The following is an 18,055-nucleotide window of genomic DNA, read 5'->3' on the forward strand; positions in this document are numbered from 1 at the left end:
AAGTGGAAGACTTTAACCAGCCAAGATTTTGAGAAGCAAGAACTAGGAAGAAACACAGTTCAAAAAAGATTATGAAAAAACAAGAGGAGGAAGAATGACGAGATCAGAGAATAAAAGAAAAAGAATATAGTTAAGTGTTAAGAGGCTCTTATTACTTCAAGCAGCAAGCACAGTATTCAGCCCTCACTATAGTTCATTGAATAGTTAAATATAGACAAAAGTCAAATGGGCCCCTTTATAATTTAAGTTCCTTATTTTCTTCTTCTTTTATTGCTTAGGTCCAAATTGGAAAAGTACAAAGCAATGTTTTCATTAAACCATGGAAAAGGCAAAGAAATGAAGTGCCATAATTAATTACTACAGTTATAAAAAAATCACTCTATACTGTATTGACAAAAGAGAATCAACTTTAATACTTTCATCTTAGTATACAATCCAAATTCTCATCTAGCCATATTTCTGCTATGTTTGAGCTAGAGAGCCTGGCACCTGCTGTAATACTTCAAAGAGTTTATATTTAAGGTGTGTTGGGAAGCAGTTGGAGTCTTTTAGGAATATTTATTTATGCAACTTTATAAATTTAGTAAAAACAAATTGTTATTTGTACTATATATGTGGAATAAATAATATTTCAAAGTCTACATTATAGCAACACCTTTATTAAGCCATCTCAAATTCTGAAAATAGCATGCAAGCTTTTCAATTATTCAGAACATACGTGCAACTTTATCCCACATCTCATTTGAAGATCATGATGAAAATCATTATCTTTGATACTAAACATTCTCCCTGTCATTTTAATGCTTTGTTGAACATGTTCCTTATTTAGAATTTTTGTAGAACTTTAAAAGCTTGTTACACTATTTATTAATTTTAATTTGGTCAAATAAAAATATTGACAATGGACAACAAATGGGATTAATTTGTCATGAAATCAAAAAAACAATGTAAAGACATGCATGATAGTGATATATTAAAAAATAGAACTGAAAGAGTGATTAGATGGACTTGATGAGATTCTTAAGTGAAGTAGAAATGTTTAAAGAACAAAAGCCAATGTACACATAACTGTCTGTATAAGTTATGGATAGATGGAATTAATATGGTCTGCAAGGGGAGAATAATGGGCAGAAGGAATATCCTTCAGGAACAGAAGGAAGAACTGCTACCAAGACAATGATCAGATGAAGGAAACTCAAGTCCAGGGCAGAACTGCAACCTAGAAAACAGCTCAGACAAGACCACACCAAGTTCTCATGAAGATAAAGTGGGATGGGAAACCACATTTAGACTTGCAAGATTTTGTTACATTAATAACATAATAAAAGTATACGGATCTGCATGACCTGGTTTTCTAGATATAGAGAGGTATGAGCAAATATAGTGACTGTGACTTGGCATATTTTATAATAAACATAGATAGCCAAATCTACAGATAACTACTACTCATAAGAACATACCTGAGGATCCCAAATAATACAACTAAAATCTATCTTTACAGGTAATTAACTCTTATTTCTTTCGCTGAGCTGAAAGAAAAAGTAATACAAAACTTCAGAAGTCTCAACCTGGACTGGAGATTGTAGCTGTTCTGGCTTATTACACTGCTGAGAACTATGGCCTTTGCAAGCAGCAAGTGCTGGCTAGAAACACTAGAGAAATCAAGTGCTTCTTTACTGTTCCACTGTGACTTAGAGGACTGCTGAGTGTGGAAAGTTAAAAGCATGACTGGATGCAGAGATTAGAACAATGAACTAATAATGGACAAGTTGCTCTGATTTGCAGTGTAATTAACTGCATCCCCAATTCTACTCCATATGGTTAATGATTTCATCAGCATCTCCTTATGGGCCTATTTCCTTGTAAATCACACCATACTTTTCCCTTCCTGATTAATATAGCAAGAGTAAATGGCCTAGCAGGAGGTTCTAGTTTACAGGATCCCATGTTTAAAGCTTAAAAAGGAATAGGTGAAGTAATAACCTAAGAGTGGAAAAAGGTTCCATAGGGAGCGTCTAATGGAAGCTACAAAGTGGAGATATTTAGCACCATTCAGCTTTAGAGTAAGCCCTCTAGACTGAACCTCTTTAAGAGTTCAATCCTTGGAAAGTAATTGCCTGACAAGTAAAAAAAAATAGTTTTATTTTATTCCCTGTGGTCTGAGTCATGAAAAATGGCTTATCATATTGCTGCTTCACTATTTTCACTGATTTTAATGTGATAATTGTTAATTGTTCAGTTGTTATGGAGCTAATCAGAATCATACCTTTATTGAAAAACTGTTGATATGACTGCATCCTCCTGCACATAAACTGTAGTATTTTCTTCCCATTGGCAGTCTCTTTGATTTGAAATTCCTGTAAGCAGGAAACTACAAAAAGCTAGACATACTGGTAATCCTTAATTTACTACTGAATAACAGAGTTGGAATGGACCTTTGAGATCTTCTAGTCCTATAGCCCCGGCTCAGGCAGGAAACCCTATGCCATTTCAGACAATTGATTGTCCTATTTTGTCTTGAAAACTTCCAGTGTTGGCACATCCACAACTTCTGGAAGCAAGTCATTTCACTAATTAATTGTTCTAACTGTTGGGAAATTTCTCCTTAGTTCTAGGTTGCTTCTCTTCTTGATTAGTTTCCACCCATTGCTTCTTGTCCTGCCCTCAGGTGCTTTGGAGAATAGCTTGATTCCCTCTTCTTTGTGGCAACCCCTGAGATATTGGAACATTGCTATCACGTCACTCCTAGTCCTTCTTTTCATTAAACTAGACATACACAATTCCAGCAACTATTCTGTATATGTTTTAGCTTCCAGTCTACTGGTTGCTTAGTGACTGGTTGCCTAGTGACTATTTGAGGTTACGACCTACCTGAAAAAGGAAGTTTATGACCTGGATCCAAAATACTGACAGGACCATACTTCAGGCATTCAGCAGCACATCTGCATTTACAGCATTCTACAGTCACGTGACCGCATCTTATGATGACTTTGCTGAAAACCAGCACTTTCAATTTTCAGAAAAACCATGCCCATAGTGAACTACTGGTTTGCTTAATGACCACTGTAAAAACATCATAAACAGTTTTATGACCATTATACAACCATTATGGGCAGACCCCATTATGGTCATAACTTGAGGACCAGCTGTACTTAATTTGTTAAGAAAGATATTTGGGTTCATACAATGTAACAGAATTTAACTGATCAAAAAGGATTAGATTTATACAGCAAACAAAAATTAAGGTAAAAGTCAAACTTTGCTCTGCAATGCTGCTGCTAGATTTTTAACTGACCCGTTTAAGTACTTTGTGCAAACATAGCCAAGAAATATCATTACTAAATTCCATTTTGTACTAATTCCTGCCTGAGAATCACGCTTAGCATGGTTACACTCATTATCTTACTTTTGGTTCTTGGATGTGAATTTTATATTAGGTGTGAACTGATCTAGCCAGGACAGTTCACTGATAAGGTAGTAGTAAGTAAATCTCCACCAGGTACAGCTACTAAAATTCCTAGGAATGCTGCAGTGCCATCACAAAACGTTTTGTACCTCATAACCCTAATTATTAACACAGACAAGGCTAATCTGGAATGTCTAATCTGGGTAAAATTTCAAAAGCAACATCATGGTTACAAGAAACTCAGCTCCATCAGGTCCACAAAATGAAGCAAACTTTTATTGCTAACACTGTTCTAATATTTGGATAGACTTTTTCAAATACCTTTCAAACAGACGATGCTAAAGCAGATATGATAAAAACCATTCTATGACAAATTCTATCTGAGTTTTTGGCTTGCAAAAACTTGCATCTTTCTTCTATCCCATCCTTTGTCCGTCCATTCACTATTATCAAAATAGACTTCCAACCCCTTGAAACTGGGGTTTTTGTTTTACGCCTTGTATATATTATGCAGTAGGTAAACTTCCATGTGAAATTGTGATAATAGCAATTGTAACAATTTTATACTCACGTTTAATACATCTATTTGTTCTAGGAGCTGTTGTCCACCCTGAGCAGCATTGTCCCCCGCAGACATTTGGTCTAAATAATTACAAATGACAAGATTAATAACCTGGAAACTTCCTGAAATCAAACCAAACCATTCAGCTATGATTACTTTTGAAAACTACTTTCTGCATTGAATCAGGGAATCAATCTGAATGCTGAAATCAACAGGATCCTCTGGACTAATTTGGATTATTCCAGAAATTTGTGCCTATATAGAGAATTGATTTTTTTCTGAATCCAAATTGATCTGATTTTCTGAATCAAATCGTAATTTGGAATTCTATTGTAAATTTGAATTGGCATTTGCACAATTAGTATATCCCACAAATTAATTTTCCAAAGGTACTCTCTACCATCCTGCTGAGAACATTGTTTGGCCAGAAATTATGATTCAAATGAATATGTTAGTAAAGGTACATGCCCTCTATTATAGCATGACACTTCCTGTGTGTTTTATTAAAAGAATAAAGTAATGATAAATAAAGTTTCCTATTTCCCTAAATGGAGAGAACACCACTTTGGCCTTCCAAAGGAAAGGCAAGCTCTAAATTGAATATATCATTAGTATTACCCTCAAATGTGTCTTAACTATTGCATCTGAGAAAGAGAAAAATATTTTTTAAAAATCTATTAAAATGCTGCAGTTTGGAAAACTCTGTTAGGTTGCAATGTTTTGTCTCCCAGGACACCTGCATTGAGATTAACAATCCCAGTCTTTCTTCTCTTTCAAATTTGATGCTTGTAAATCCCTCTATTTTACAATTGTGGGTGACCCACAGTTTGAGAAATGCTGTACTTAGTCAAAACCAATCAAACTTTGGCTTAGTCCAATGTATGAATCCAGCATTTTTCTTCTTTAAATGCATGTTGACATGACCATATGATAAAGCAGTGTTTTTCAACCCCATACTGGCTGAAGAATTCTGAGAGTTGAAGTTATCTATCTTAAAATTGCTATATCCATCTTTCTTTTTTTATTATTATTATTTTTCTATTGATTTTACAACAACACAACACAACATACATACCACAAACACATAATATGTGTTTCTTTTTACATATCAGTTTCGTTCCTCTTACTTTCTACTTTATACATTCCCCATTTTTCCCATCCTTTATTATCATTATCTTTATCGTCCCTTTATTTCTAATTTTATTCATTTACAATATTTTACATTTTTGTCACATTCTTCTCTCCATCATTTATTCTTTCCCTAATCTCGAGCAAATCATACCACTTAGTCCATACTTGATAATATTCTGTATCTTCCTTTTCTTTTATTTCTTTCGTTAATTTATCCATCTCTGCACAGTCCAGAATATATATATCCATCTATATCCATCTTTCATACTAGACGAGCTTGAAAGTTTCCCCAATGAGTTCCTGTGCCTAAGAACAAACTAAAAGCTGAGTCTGTCTGTCCAGCATACTGACCACTATACCACACTAACCAACCATACCCTCCTATTCCTCATGTTGGATTTGCTAACTCGTTTGTTATAAATTTGTAACAAATGACTTACAAAGGAAGAAAACACTTCTCATTCTACCTCAGATTGCTGGCATAATCTGACAGATTTCTATAGGCAGCCGCAGAACCACTCACCCTGCCCAGAAAACAGACCTAGTTGTAAACCACTGAGAGACATTGGCAGTACATCAAGTTAAATAAAAATTAAAACCCCTGAGTAAAGAAGTCAACTCCTGCTGACTTCATGCTAGAGACTTTATGTTCCAAAGGGAATAAACTCCAGAATTTTGGCAAATTTACTAACCCCTCATGCTTCTTCTAGCACCTGATTATTCTCTTTAGTATTAAACACACTTACAGGTTGGGTTTTCATTGGTAAGATTTTTCCTTAGATCAATATTTTCATAATCTTCTGGTGACTGGTCATATTTTTTTCTGAATTAAAGCTGGAAGCACACAAGCCTGACAATAGTTCAAATTTTTTAGAATAATAAAAAGCAAAACTAACTTGAATAAAAGGAAGTCATGCTAAGTGTGCCTCCTATTTCAAATAAGGAATAGTGATTCATACAGAGAGATGACAATTTAATAAATCTTAACGCAGTTGGAGAACTACATATATTTTTTTAAATGTTGAATGCCAAAGAGCCATACCATTGCCTATATATATATATATATATATATATATATAATATTATTAAAATTCTAGCTATGAATGTAGCAGCTCCAGAGCAAAGGCAAACTATTATGTTTAAATGAAGCCTGGATGAAGTCAGAAATGTAGCTTTCTTAAATTATTTATTCCAGTTATACTTGCCTTTTTACTCAATTTCTAGCCTTGACTAACAAATAAACCCAATAAAATATAGACATATATCCAAATAAAGTGTTTTTCATTTACAAAGTACATATTCATATAAATCTTCTAAAACCTTAACAAAATGTACATCATACATGAAACTTCTCCAAGAGAGTTCAGAATTAGAGAGCTACGTGATCTGGGCTAATATTGACTAGAAGAAAAGGAAAGGTCCATTTTACTGAGGATGAAAAGCAAAGGACTTTTCCATTTCTGGTGGAGAATTTTAATAGGGCTCTGACAGTGGGGCTATGCTGAAATCCAGGGGAAGCTAAAACGACTGTTGGTTTTCCTTAGTCTATACCAACCTTCTGAGCATCTGGTTGCAGTTAAATAATTTTCTCAACATTTGAGTGACTTGAACAGTGTGTGGTTTTTGTTGCCTCAGAAAGAATGCAAAATAAATTCCTGCTGCTTTGAGGATCACCACATGTTTACAGCTTAAAGAAGGGTGATGCTCCTAGAAGAAGTTAACAAGCTGAGCTGCCTCTGTGGCATGTTCAGCTCTGAATGTCTGCTTAGCAGTACAGATGGCAAGATAGCAAAGTTCCACCTGGTTCCAATTGTTCTTCCAAAGCAGGGAATGGAACAGCTCCTACCCACCTGTGCTTTTCCAGATGAAACAGCTTCCTAATCCTTTTGGGGAAGGGAGGAGAGCGTTAGTTCCATTTTTTAAATACTTAAAAAGTAGGCTTATGAGGAAAGAAGTGGATGAAGAGTTATGGCCCCGCGGCAGCCTTTACTATACATTTATTTAGATTGGTTGAGCAGCTGACCCAATTTTACAAATTCGCAAATATAATTAGTTTGACCCACAAAGTGGACACTTGGTTTCTGAACATACCTCATGTAAACTGATGTACCAGTAAGAAACAAGGATTATCAGATATACAATTGAGGAGCATTGAAGCTGAGGGACATTTGTGAAGATGACATTGGCTGGATTTATCTTGCCCACATTGCTGTTTGTTTGGTTCTGGCTTTGTATAATGGATAAACCAAAATATGTAGTTTGTAAGTGTCAATTTATAGTTTAGCATCATATATGAAATTGTCACTGTGGTTTAACAAACTAAGATTAAAATACCAAGATTAGTGCAGTAACATAGTTTTGTTATGATTATGGTGCAGAAAAAGATGAATTCCCCCTCCCTACACCATAGGTTCTATCCTCTTCTATGTAGCTATTATTTTTAAAATAAAAACAATTTGGTCCAATTAGCTTTTCCAAATATGAATGAAACAGTCAGATGACTCAGATTAACATTGATTATAAGTGTAACGATTAAAGGTACTGGACTAGAAGCTGTGAGATCATGAGTTCTAGCCTTGCCTTAGGCATGAATGCCAAGAGAGTGACTTTGGGTCAGTCCCTCTCAAGCCTAGCAAGAGGGCAACGGTAAACCATTTTCAAAACGTTTACTGTGGTTATAAGTGCTGTTTATATAGTAGGCTGTATACTGTAGATTCTTTATAAATTTGCAGGAAATGTAAATAACTTTTGTATGGACTTTTCAAAACAAATATGGTCTTAAATAGATTAAAAAGTGAGAAATGGGACAGAACTGAAATTGATAGTTTCTTCCTTCTATAATTCTCAGATTCTCAGATTATATATAAGGCAGAAAGGCATAGCCATTTCCTGCAATGGACATTAAAGTGATTCACTTTCTTTCATTTATATTCTCTTTCAGGCTTGATCTGAGCATCCTTGGATCCATCAGTTTCGGATCCCCATCTGGTGCAATATGTGGTACATAAATTTGAGTCTATGTTTTTCTTTACCACATTTGTCCTTAAATTAAATGAAAATTAGTTTTTTTGTTATCTCCATGTAGTAAAATCCAAGGTTTCTAAAAACAGCTGTTAAACCCACATAAGGTTGATACCCAAGTAGAACGTCAATGACACATTACATCAAAACACCTCCGTAAGGAAAGTTTTCACTGAGAGACCACATTTCCCCCTGAGATGTACTGAATGGCCGTCAGTGAAAAGAGCTTTGCTTTGGTCTGTCTGGTTACATCTGTATTTCTCAGTCTTGGCAAATTTAAGATGTGTGGACTTCAACCACCAGAATCCTCCAGCCAGCCATATCTTCAAATTGCCAAGGTTGAAAAATGCTGGGTAAAATAATCCAACAGATTCTTTGAAACTTTGCATCCTGAATTATCATGATGGCATTAATATTAAATAGTATTAAATAAAGACATTTGCACTCATTTTCTATATGAATATGTCTTATTTTCGAAAAATATGTTTTTAAATTTACACCTAATTTATTGTTAATCTCTCCACAAGCTTTAAGTAAAACTACCACATCTGGGCTATAAAAATTTGTTCCATCTGGATTTTTATACCCTAGGTACAGTTAACCCTTAAATTAGGTCCCTTGACTTTCAAATTATGTTTTTTAAAAAATATTTAAAATAGTGAATTGGATAGCTACATCTGAACAAAAGTCTCTGTACTCTCCAGATATTATAGGCAGGCTTACATATTCATGTATCATGTTTATTTATCATGCTTTTAAAAAAAAAACAACTCTAGACTTGGAGAAATCTTGCATGAAATTGAGCTGTAATGGCTACTACCTTAAAAAAGTTGTTGATCTTTGCAATGCAAACTCAGCCTTCCCTGACTGAGGTTTCCTCCAATATCCCACCTTCAATTTTGCAAATTCCCAGCAATAGGCATAAATAGTTTGCATCTAACAGATTGGGGGGGGAGACTGTGCTATAAGTGACTTTTAGCCAATCTTGTGAGCATAATTATTTTGGTTTGTAAACTATAGTTTATGGTAAGCATGATATATAAACCTAGCCAATTGTGGTTTATTCAAGAAACCATTATTAAAATAAACCATGGCATGTAAAATGCGGATTTAGCAACTGAACCATGGGAAAGAAAGACTATAAATCTATAACAAGAACAGAAGGGGACAAAAAAATCTCCTGTCCTCTCAGTCCTAAAAAAGAGGAGAAATCCATAATACTAACTTAAGAGAGACAACAGCACTAATACATCACATCGCCTGTATGTCTGCAAGCCAAAAGGAGAAGTAGTGTATACCTACATATCCATTCATGCAAGACAACACAAGAGACTGTGATTTATTTGAGCAACAAACCATGGTTACCAACACCTTTTGCATTCTTTTTAAACTTCAATCATAGCCACACTTGGCCATTCCACTAAACCCAGCACACAGTGGCTTAGTTTACCACTGCAAACCATAATTCAATCATCATAAACCATGGAATTTCTCTCTTGTTTTTTCCAATGGGAAGTACTCATTATGTTAAATTTGCATGAAGTAACCAACAGAAAATAAGATTTGGGTGGTTGACAGCAGCTCCATTCAAGTGGAAGAATCCTTGGGCCTGTCATAACTAAATTGTGGCAGCAGTATGGAGTGTATATTTGTATATTTACATTTCACATATATTTTTTTAGTTTACATTTGTCATTATTATTTTTAATAAGCAATTCAAGGCAGCAAACATATCTCATATTCTTTCTTCCCCTTATTTTCCTCATAATGATAACCCTGTGAAGAGTTGCACTGAGAGTGTATGATTGTCCCAAGGTCACCCAGCTGACTTTCATGGCTAAAGTGGGGCTAGAACTCATGGTTTCCCAGTTTAATTTGCTTTTTAGGTCCCAAATGAGTTGCAAATGTGGATAACATCTTAAGCTTAAATCACTTAAGCTTAGATTCTGATACAGCAGATGGCTTGCAGAAACCTCTGCAGCAGTATTCTTGACTATGTTGTTCTATGAAATAAATCAGCATTTTCTAGGTTGCATTTGTACCTGGATGATTCTGAATGAACTGATAAACTCTAAAATCAGAATATAAGTGTAAAAGTGATATGGAGATAAGCAAAGAGTGCTCAGATCTCCCAAGTACTTTATATGACAATTGGAGAATGCTTGTTGCACTTACCCTACCATCCGGCCTCTGGCAGTCTGCACTTGTGGGGCTGTCCGTGGTCGTGGTCCATTCTGAACAAGGTTCACCGATGGTGTTCTCTGCTGGAGAGTCCAGCTTGGACCTCTACTCAAAGTAGCAGTGTTCCTTCTAGGATTGCTGCTCTGAGATCTCACATTGGTGAGAGATGGGAGTTTGTGGACTGCAGGAGCAGAATTTTGTTTTCGAAGTTCCCTCCCTGCTGGATTTCTTATCCGGGCATTAGCCGCAGCATTTGTCTGAGGAGTTACAGGAACATGATCCAATGTAGAAGAAGAACCATGTACCTGGAACAAACTCTGTACCTTAGTTCTTGGCCCGAATCTGCCTTGGTTCTGCTGAAATCTAAACTGTGTCATCCCCCTGTTCCCAGCATCTGTCCTGAAAGAAGGATATGGAGCCAGCCGCCCAGCAAGGTCTCTCTGACAGTCCACAACCCCCCAAAAAAGTGCTATAGTTAATGGGAGAAAACTGTTCCAGTAACTCCTCATGGTTTCCATCCAAGAGGAAAACACTTGTCAGATTAATAGGGTCATACACCAAATACAATTGGACTTTGGAGAAAAGTCCCCTCAGCTAAATCCCTCTGGTGCATTTCAGAGCCAATCACATCTTCAGGTACATCCAAAAGAGGCTTCAATAATACTTGCTGTCTAGATGAAAAAACAAGCCTCAAAGGAGCAACAGCACAGATCTTCCTGAACCAGGAGCAACAGTTCCCTGCCTAAGAGTTCTCCCTTCGCTTTCTCTCAGTGGCTGTCGGAGCGCATGGTATTCTTTGCAGACAGCTCCAAGCACCTTCTCCTTTGCCTCTTGCACTTCCCGGCTCTGGATAGGATGGGCAATTTTATTTTTGGAAACCTCCCCCTTTTGAGTCTTTTTGATACTGACATCGTCCCTGTTCAGAAGACAAGCTCAGTAAACCCCCCCACACACACTTTTACAAAACACATTCCAGCAACACCCACTTTGGCAGAGGGAAACAAATTGCAAGACAGAAATATTAACTCTTGAGCAACCAGGGAGTCCCATTCACAGCCTGTGCAAAAAGTTGGTGTACTTTGCTTCTTTCTCTTTCCACCCCTTTCCCTTACACATACCACTTAAACGCAACTGGTCTCTGGGTAAACTTTCTGAGCAGAAGCACATGCTCAAATTTTTATGCTCATCTTTAACCAAACAGAAGTGAAATAGATACAGACACAAATAGATATATTATATGATACATGTGAAAGAAGTAATTGTCTCTCTACTACGACCTGATGCCAACCACTACATATATTAGATATAGTGCAGAACAGGGATTGTGCAAGCTGAACAGGGATTGTGCAAGTTGAAATCCAGGCTGCTATATTCTACATTTTCAGGAAGAAACCGAAATAATGCTTAATACGCTTACACAAGGACTGAACAATAATGTAAGATTTGGCTACCATTACCATAATCATAAGGTTTGATTTGATTCTTTCCCTTAAAAACCAGAAGCAGGTGTAAAGGTAAGACAATGAAATTTGCTTGTTATTACAGTTGGAGGAGGAGCTGGATCTTAATTATTGGCTTATATATTGATACATTTAAATATGATATGCTAACTATTTTGCCATTTGCCATGGTTTGCAAACATCTAACCACACATAAAAATCTAACAATTAAACCACACAAAAAAAGCCACCTCACAACATAAAAATGTGAATGGTATGGATAACTCCCAAGGCAAATTGTTTCATAGTGTAGACCTTGAAAAATTTAATTGGTTCATCTGTGGCAGGATCTTTCAGCTGTGACTGACTCACCATCTCCAGCCTTTCTTGGAAAACTCTAATTTGGCTATTCTTATTCATGCAATAGTTTGTAATCAGTTTATTATAATGCACTCTAATAGGGGATGCCCTTAAAGAAGGAAACTTGAAAACTGCAGTGGGTACATAATGTAGGAGCCAGGCTTTGGATTAGGATTAACCATCAGAAGCATATAACACCTGTCCTCACAAAGCTGCATGGGTTGCCCATCAATTTTCAGATTAAATTCAGGGTGCTTGCTTGGGCATGAAAATCTCTAAATGGCTTAGTCTCTGACTCCCTGAAGGAGTGGTTCCTTCCATATGTTATAAAGCAGAAGGACAATTGTCTTTGAAGAACTTCATGCAGGTGCCAAAGTCAAAAGGCAGATTGAGATCTGGAAGGGTGTGCCCCAGTGATAGCACCAGGGCCATGAAACTTTTTTTTTTCGTTTGAAGGGCAGATCTTTCCTTCCTTCCTTTGCTAAATGCCTATGTTTAATCTTTAGAAATTTTGTTCTATTACTGTAATGGCTTATGGAATTTGAAAATGTAAAGCTTCACAGAGCTATATTATTCGGATATTGTTGGTGTTTATATGGATATTCAATTGGGCTTTGTGGTTTAAATACAGTCCAATGATTGGTGTGATGTTATTGTTGATATTTTGTTTTATGCTAAACTGCTGTGGACTGATTTTTCTAACTAGCATGTCTGCAGAATCTAGACAGGAACTCTGCCAAAACAGAGAGAAGATTTTAATAGTTTGTTCTACTCTGAACCCCATTTGACCCTCTATCTGCAGTAGAAGTCCATGTCTCTTATGCCAATGGAAGCTTCTCTCCTTTTCCAAACAGCAGGATTGAGATGGCCTGATTCCAAGAGCAATGATAAGTGTAAAGAGCTAAAACCATTCCTCTCTCTGGCTGTATGTTATGATCCCAAGCCAATTATGAGCCATGGTGGTGCAGTGGTTAGAGTGCAGTACTGCAGGCTACTTCTGCTGATTGCTGGCCAGTGGTGGGTTGCGAACCAGTAGTAAAGGTAAGTAGAACCCACCCCTGCTGCTGGCTGCCTGCAATTTGGCAGTTCAAATCTCACCAGGCTCAAGGTTGATTCAGCCATTCATCCTTCCAAGGTGGGTAAAATGAGGACCCAGATTGTTGGAGGCAATATGCTGACTCTGTAAACCGCTTAGAGAGGGCTGTAAAGCACTGTGAAGTGGTATATAAGTCTAAGTGCTATTGCTATTGCTATAAGCTACAATGGCCTGCACAGGTACAGTTTTTTGGCATGTATATAGGTAGAAACAGAGCTTGCGGAACAAACTAGAACAACTTTTCAATATTTCAGATCTGCTATTTGGCATTCAGTGTCTCTGTTTCTCTCCCTGTGCACTAGCCTAACCAACACAAACTCTTCCAAAAACTTCTGTCCAAATTCTGGTGCAAGAATTTTGCATTATGATCCCTTGTTAAAAAGGTATCCTCTCTCTCAAAAGTCTATCTTGCCTCTATTCATGATCAACTACCATTTGTATATTTAGCAATAAATGCCCAGTATGATACTGTACTATGAAGACATTGAGCTACAACAGGAGAAATCCAACTGGAAATACAGATTTCATTATGGATCTTGTCCTTGGAAACTTATCCAATATTTATATGATACGGTTACTTACAATTGGAATAATCATGGTTCTCTGAATTAAATCAATGCTCACATAACACATTGAACTAAAACCTAATTGCATAGCCTGCAGGATGGTATCAAAAAAGGCAAATTTACGGTTGCAGCATCACACTCAAAACCTGCTCCTTTTGTACATCAATGTCACATGTACAAAGGGGCAGGGCTTCAATTACAATGCTGCATCTGCATCTTGCCAATTTTGGCCTTTCTCTATAGACTCTATAGAGTCTAAACAGATGTTACTATGTGCAGCCTGGGTTTGTGAAAACATGCTAAGGTAAAAAAATGGCTTTTGCAAATTTGTGGTTCAGTGTATTGAATAAACAGTTTGCCCAACAGAGTTATGAGGATTAACTCTACTGAGGGAATAAACTCTACTGTTATACAAGGGGTAATTTGCATGTGTAAACTATTGTTTAAAGGCATTATTGAAATTTTGTATTGATTTTGGCTTTGCATTTGGAAGAATATGCAGATGATGAACATTAGTTCAGGCTTCAGTGAAGCATAAAAATGTATAGACTAAGATTGTTTATATCTTGTTATAAACAAGGTTATATAAATTGTTTATGCAATTAATGGTGCAGTTGGGTTTACTCAAATAAGAAACAGGTTGAGAACAAGATGATATATTTAAAAAGAGCAGATGGACTAAAGAAGGACAACCAGCCTGAAAACTCAAAAATATGTAATAGACTTTCTTGGAGACAGGCCATGGCCTTATCAGTCCAGATTGAGCAATAGATATATCAAGATTCAGAGGGGACAAAATAAGACTGACATATCAACAAGCTTGGTGGTGAAAGGTCATCAAAACTCTACCAGATTGGCCAAAGGCTAATTTTGCTGTTGGGAAAGGGTGTAACTCTAGTGCAGTGAGGGCTAATCTTTTCCAGACCAAGTGCCCAAAGCACAAGCGCGCCCAAACCCCCAAAATGCAATGCGCACACAGCCCCCCACATGTGGCCCGGCCCACACAGATGCACATGCAGCTCCCTGCACATGCCCCTGCCCCCATGTATGCTCGGCAGAGACCTGATGACTAGCTGGAGGGCGGGTAGGAGGCGCATGCGCATGCGCGGAAGAGCTGAACTGGGGTGACAGCTCATGTGCCCACAGAGAGGGCACTGCCTGCCACCTGTAGCCATAGGTTCATCAACACGGCTCTAATGCATCACTCAATACAATGAATAAGATTCATTTCTGGATACAAGATAACATGTAGGGAGCTCCCCAATCTAAGCTCACCGAGGGAAAACTCTCCAAAGTACCAACTGGCTAATGAGCTTCTCATCCTGGTAGTTGTGGCAGATGGACAGCACACTCTGTAGATGTGTTTAAACCTACTAGGCCTGCTCCAATTCTCTTTAATTACCACTTGTCTGAAATAGTATAGGGTCTCCTGCTTGAGCAGGGCTTGGACTAAAAGATCTACAACATCCCTTCCAACTGTTATTCTGTGTTTTTTTTTAAGAAACAGGTTTAAGATCTTATTTCAGTTACTCAACATTTTTGTTATTAGAAGTTGAATCCTAGAATCCTAGAAAAAAGGGAGCACTGGGTTTGATAGCACAATCCGATTCAAGAATTTCATACTTAAAATGGCTTGATGGCAGAAGAAGCTTTCAAAATCTCAGCAGGTGTAACTAGGACCATTTTCAGAACAAAAAAGAAAGGGAGGGAGGGTGAAATTCTAAAGGCCCACTTAACTATTAAAAAGGAAACCTCATGGAGTTCTGTTGAATGTGTAGTACGTATGTGTAGGATTTCAGTTTTAGACTTACACATTATTCTAAAGCATTATGTGGCTTGCTTGTTCTATTCTTAAAATAAACACACCTGCAACTAACCAAGTATGCTGAATAAGCTCCAAAGGGTCTGATCAATTGATGGTTTGATGTTTTCCACATTTCTTTTATCACTGCAGGATTTGCCAGAGAATTTCATGCAGATGCATTACGATTCTATGCTTAGATGCTAAACTCTTCACTCTCTTGATAGTTTTGTTCTTAGTAGAGATTAGCTTGCAGTAATGTGGAATCTGGGAGTGTAGCTCAATAAAATCATTGTTGTTTGATCGTTTGTTAGTTTTGTTCAAAATGCTGTCCCTATACTTCTTAACAGCTTTCTTATATAACAGGAAGTAAAAATTGTATCTAAATCCAATTCAAGAGGGTCAGGATTTGTCAATGTGACAAATCTTCCCCCAGTTATTTCAGACAATTTTTTTTTCTACTACAAAATGTTTACATTTGAGTAAGATTGTCCTCCTAGGAGGTATTGCTTTACTTCTTGGAAACTTGAATTAAACCTCTGATAGGTACAAAACTAGACCCATTTAGTTCTTTGACCAAATCTCATAATATAAAAATCTGAGAAAGAAGAAAGGTTTAGTTTCTGGAAAATATAAGAAAAGCATGCAAAAAAAGCCACTTATAAATGAATGTAAGTGTTCAATGAAAACTTATCCAAAGCCCTGAATATACTGATGATATCTACAGCTCAGACCTGTTGCATAATCATCTTTGCCCAACGAATTGTTCCCTTCATGCAGAATAAAAGAGGGATCACCTGGTGTCCACTTTCCATCTTTATTCTGCTGCTGACACACACACACACATACACATATATATACACAAACATGCACATACACTGTACAGTATATGCATACTGTAAAGAGAGTATGGACAGTCCCCAAATAAGTGACCTTTGGTTGCTCCAGTCTTAATACATACATGCATACTGGAAAGCGGAACACCAGGTGATCCCTTTTGTATATGTGTGTGAGTGTGTATGTATATGTATGTACCAGGGGTGGGTTCTACTTACCTTTACTACTGGTTCGCAATGGGGCCGCACGTGTGCGTGCACTCTCTTCTGCACATGCGCAGAAGCATTTTGATGATGTCGGGGTCAGTGACGAGCCTCCCGCCGGTTTTACTACCAGTTCTATAGAACCAGTGCGAACCGGGGACAACCCATCACTGGTATGTACAGTATGCATGTATGGATTAAGGCTGGAGCAACCAAAGGCCACATATTTGGGGACTGTCCATACTCTCTTTACATAAGTACATGCACATGATTCATTTCTTTTTATCTGAAAGTCTTGAATCAATCTTCTTAATTCCTCTATTATCCACATTGCAGAGTCACTTTTGGTGTAGATGAAATTATAGGGGTATAAAATCACACACACACACAAAACCTCCTTCTTCCCACTCAATTGTGTACAACAATGAAAATTAAAATATTATTAGAATAATTTCTAGTCTCCTGAGCATGTCAGTACAGTGTATACATCTTCTAGCTTACTTGCAAGAAGTCCTTAGGTCAAAAATCCTTGTGTGAACAGGGTAAAAGTGAGCTTTGATTATGTTTGCGACAAGCTGACCAAAAGGTGTCAAAGCATACCAGTGCTGTTCCTATTATTGGCAGAGAATGCTGCATGTGGCACAGATCATACTATGGTCACTAATCTAGCCTATACCTTGTCCACATTTCTAAAAAGCATTATGCAGAAGATCGAAATAAACAACATGATGCCAGCAGATGTCTATATCCAGGATCTCCCAGGGGTGATGACTATTGTGAAATTATATCTTCTACATTAATGAAACAAAGAGAAATAAGAATTCTCAAGTTAATGCTCAAAAAAAAAAGTCTACGTAGAATACATGGCTTAAACTGCATTCATAAACTGCCTGGCAAAAACATTATTTTTGGTTTGATTTGAATGGCCACCTCTTAAAATACAATTGTGAGTAGTATCAAATTTAAAACATTGATAAAATCATCAACAAAACTGAAACACATCACTAAATTTTATAAAGCATTTGCATTTTGAATAGAACTCTATGAGCATGATTGATTTGACCGCTTATGGTGAAAGATTGAGATAATTAGTTCAGGATGATAGGAGGTTCTGAATGTGGAACAAAACACTTTTTTTTTCTACAGTCAATAATGGATCTTGGGGGGGAAATGAAGAAAAAGAAATAACTAAAAGAAACAAGAAAAAGGTAGAAGGACTGCAGGAAAAATAAGTTTGAGTCCTGTATAAAAATGCACTAGAAGATGATAGATTGATAGATAGATAGATAGATAGATAGATAGATAGATAGATAGATAGATAGATTAATAATAATAATAATAATAATAATAATAATAATAATAATAATAATAATAATAATAATAATTTTATTTCTATACCGCCCTTCTCCCGAAGGACTCAGGGCGGTGTACAGCCAATTTAAAAACACAAGT

The 18,055-nt window shown here is 36.8% G+C and overlaps 1 protein-coding gene across 1 annotated transcript in view; it reads right to left on the minus strand.

The window, feature by feature from the left end:
- Positions 1-10,819, minus strand: part of LTBP2 (latent transforming growth factor beta binding protein 2) — a 104,669-nt gene extending 93,850 nt beyond the window's left edge. Inside the window, exons 1-2 of the mRNA XM_070931410.1 lie at positions 10,296-10,819; positions 3,978-4,048 (exon numbers count right to left, since the gene is read on the minus strand). Of these exons, the coding sequence (XP_070787511.1) occupies positions 3,978-4,048; positions 10,296-10,819 (595 nt within the window). The remainder of the gene's footprint in view (positions 1-3,977; positions 4,049-10,295) is intronic.
- Between the last annotated feature and the right edge of the window lie 7,236 nt (positions 10,820-18,055).

This window comes from Pituophis catenifer, unplaced genomic scaffold, assembly GCF_029215685.1.
Source record: "Pituophis catenifer annectens isolate HBS135680 unplaced genomic scaffold, rPitCat1.0.hap2 SCAF_1, whole genome shotgun sequence".
NCBI lineage: Eukaryota > Metazoa > Chordata > Lepidosauria > Squamata > Colubridae > Pituophis > Pituophis catenifer.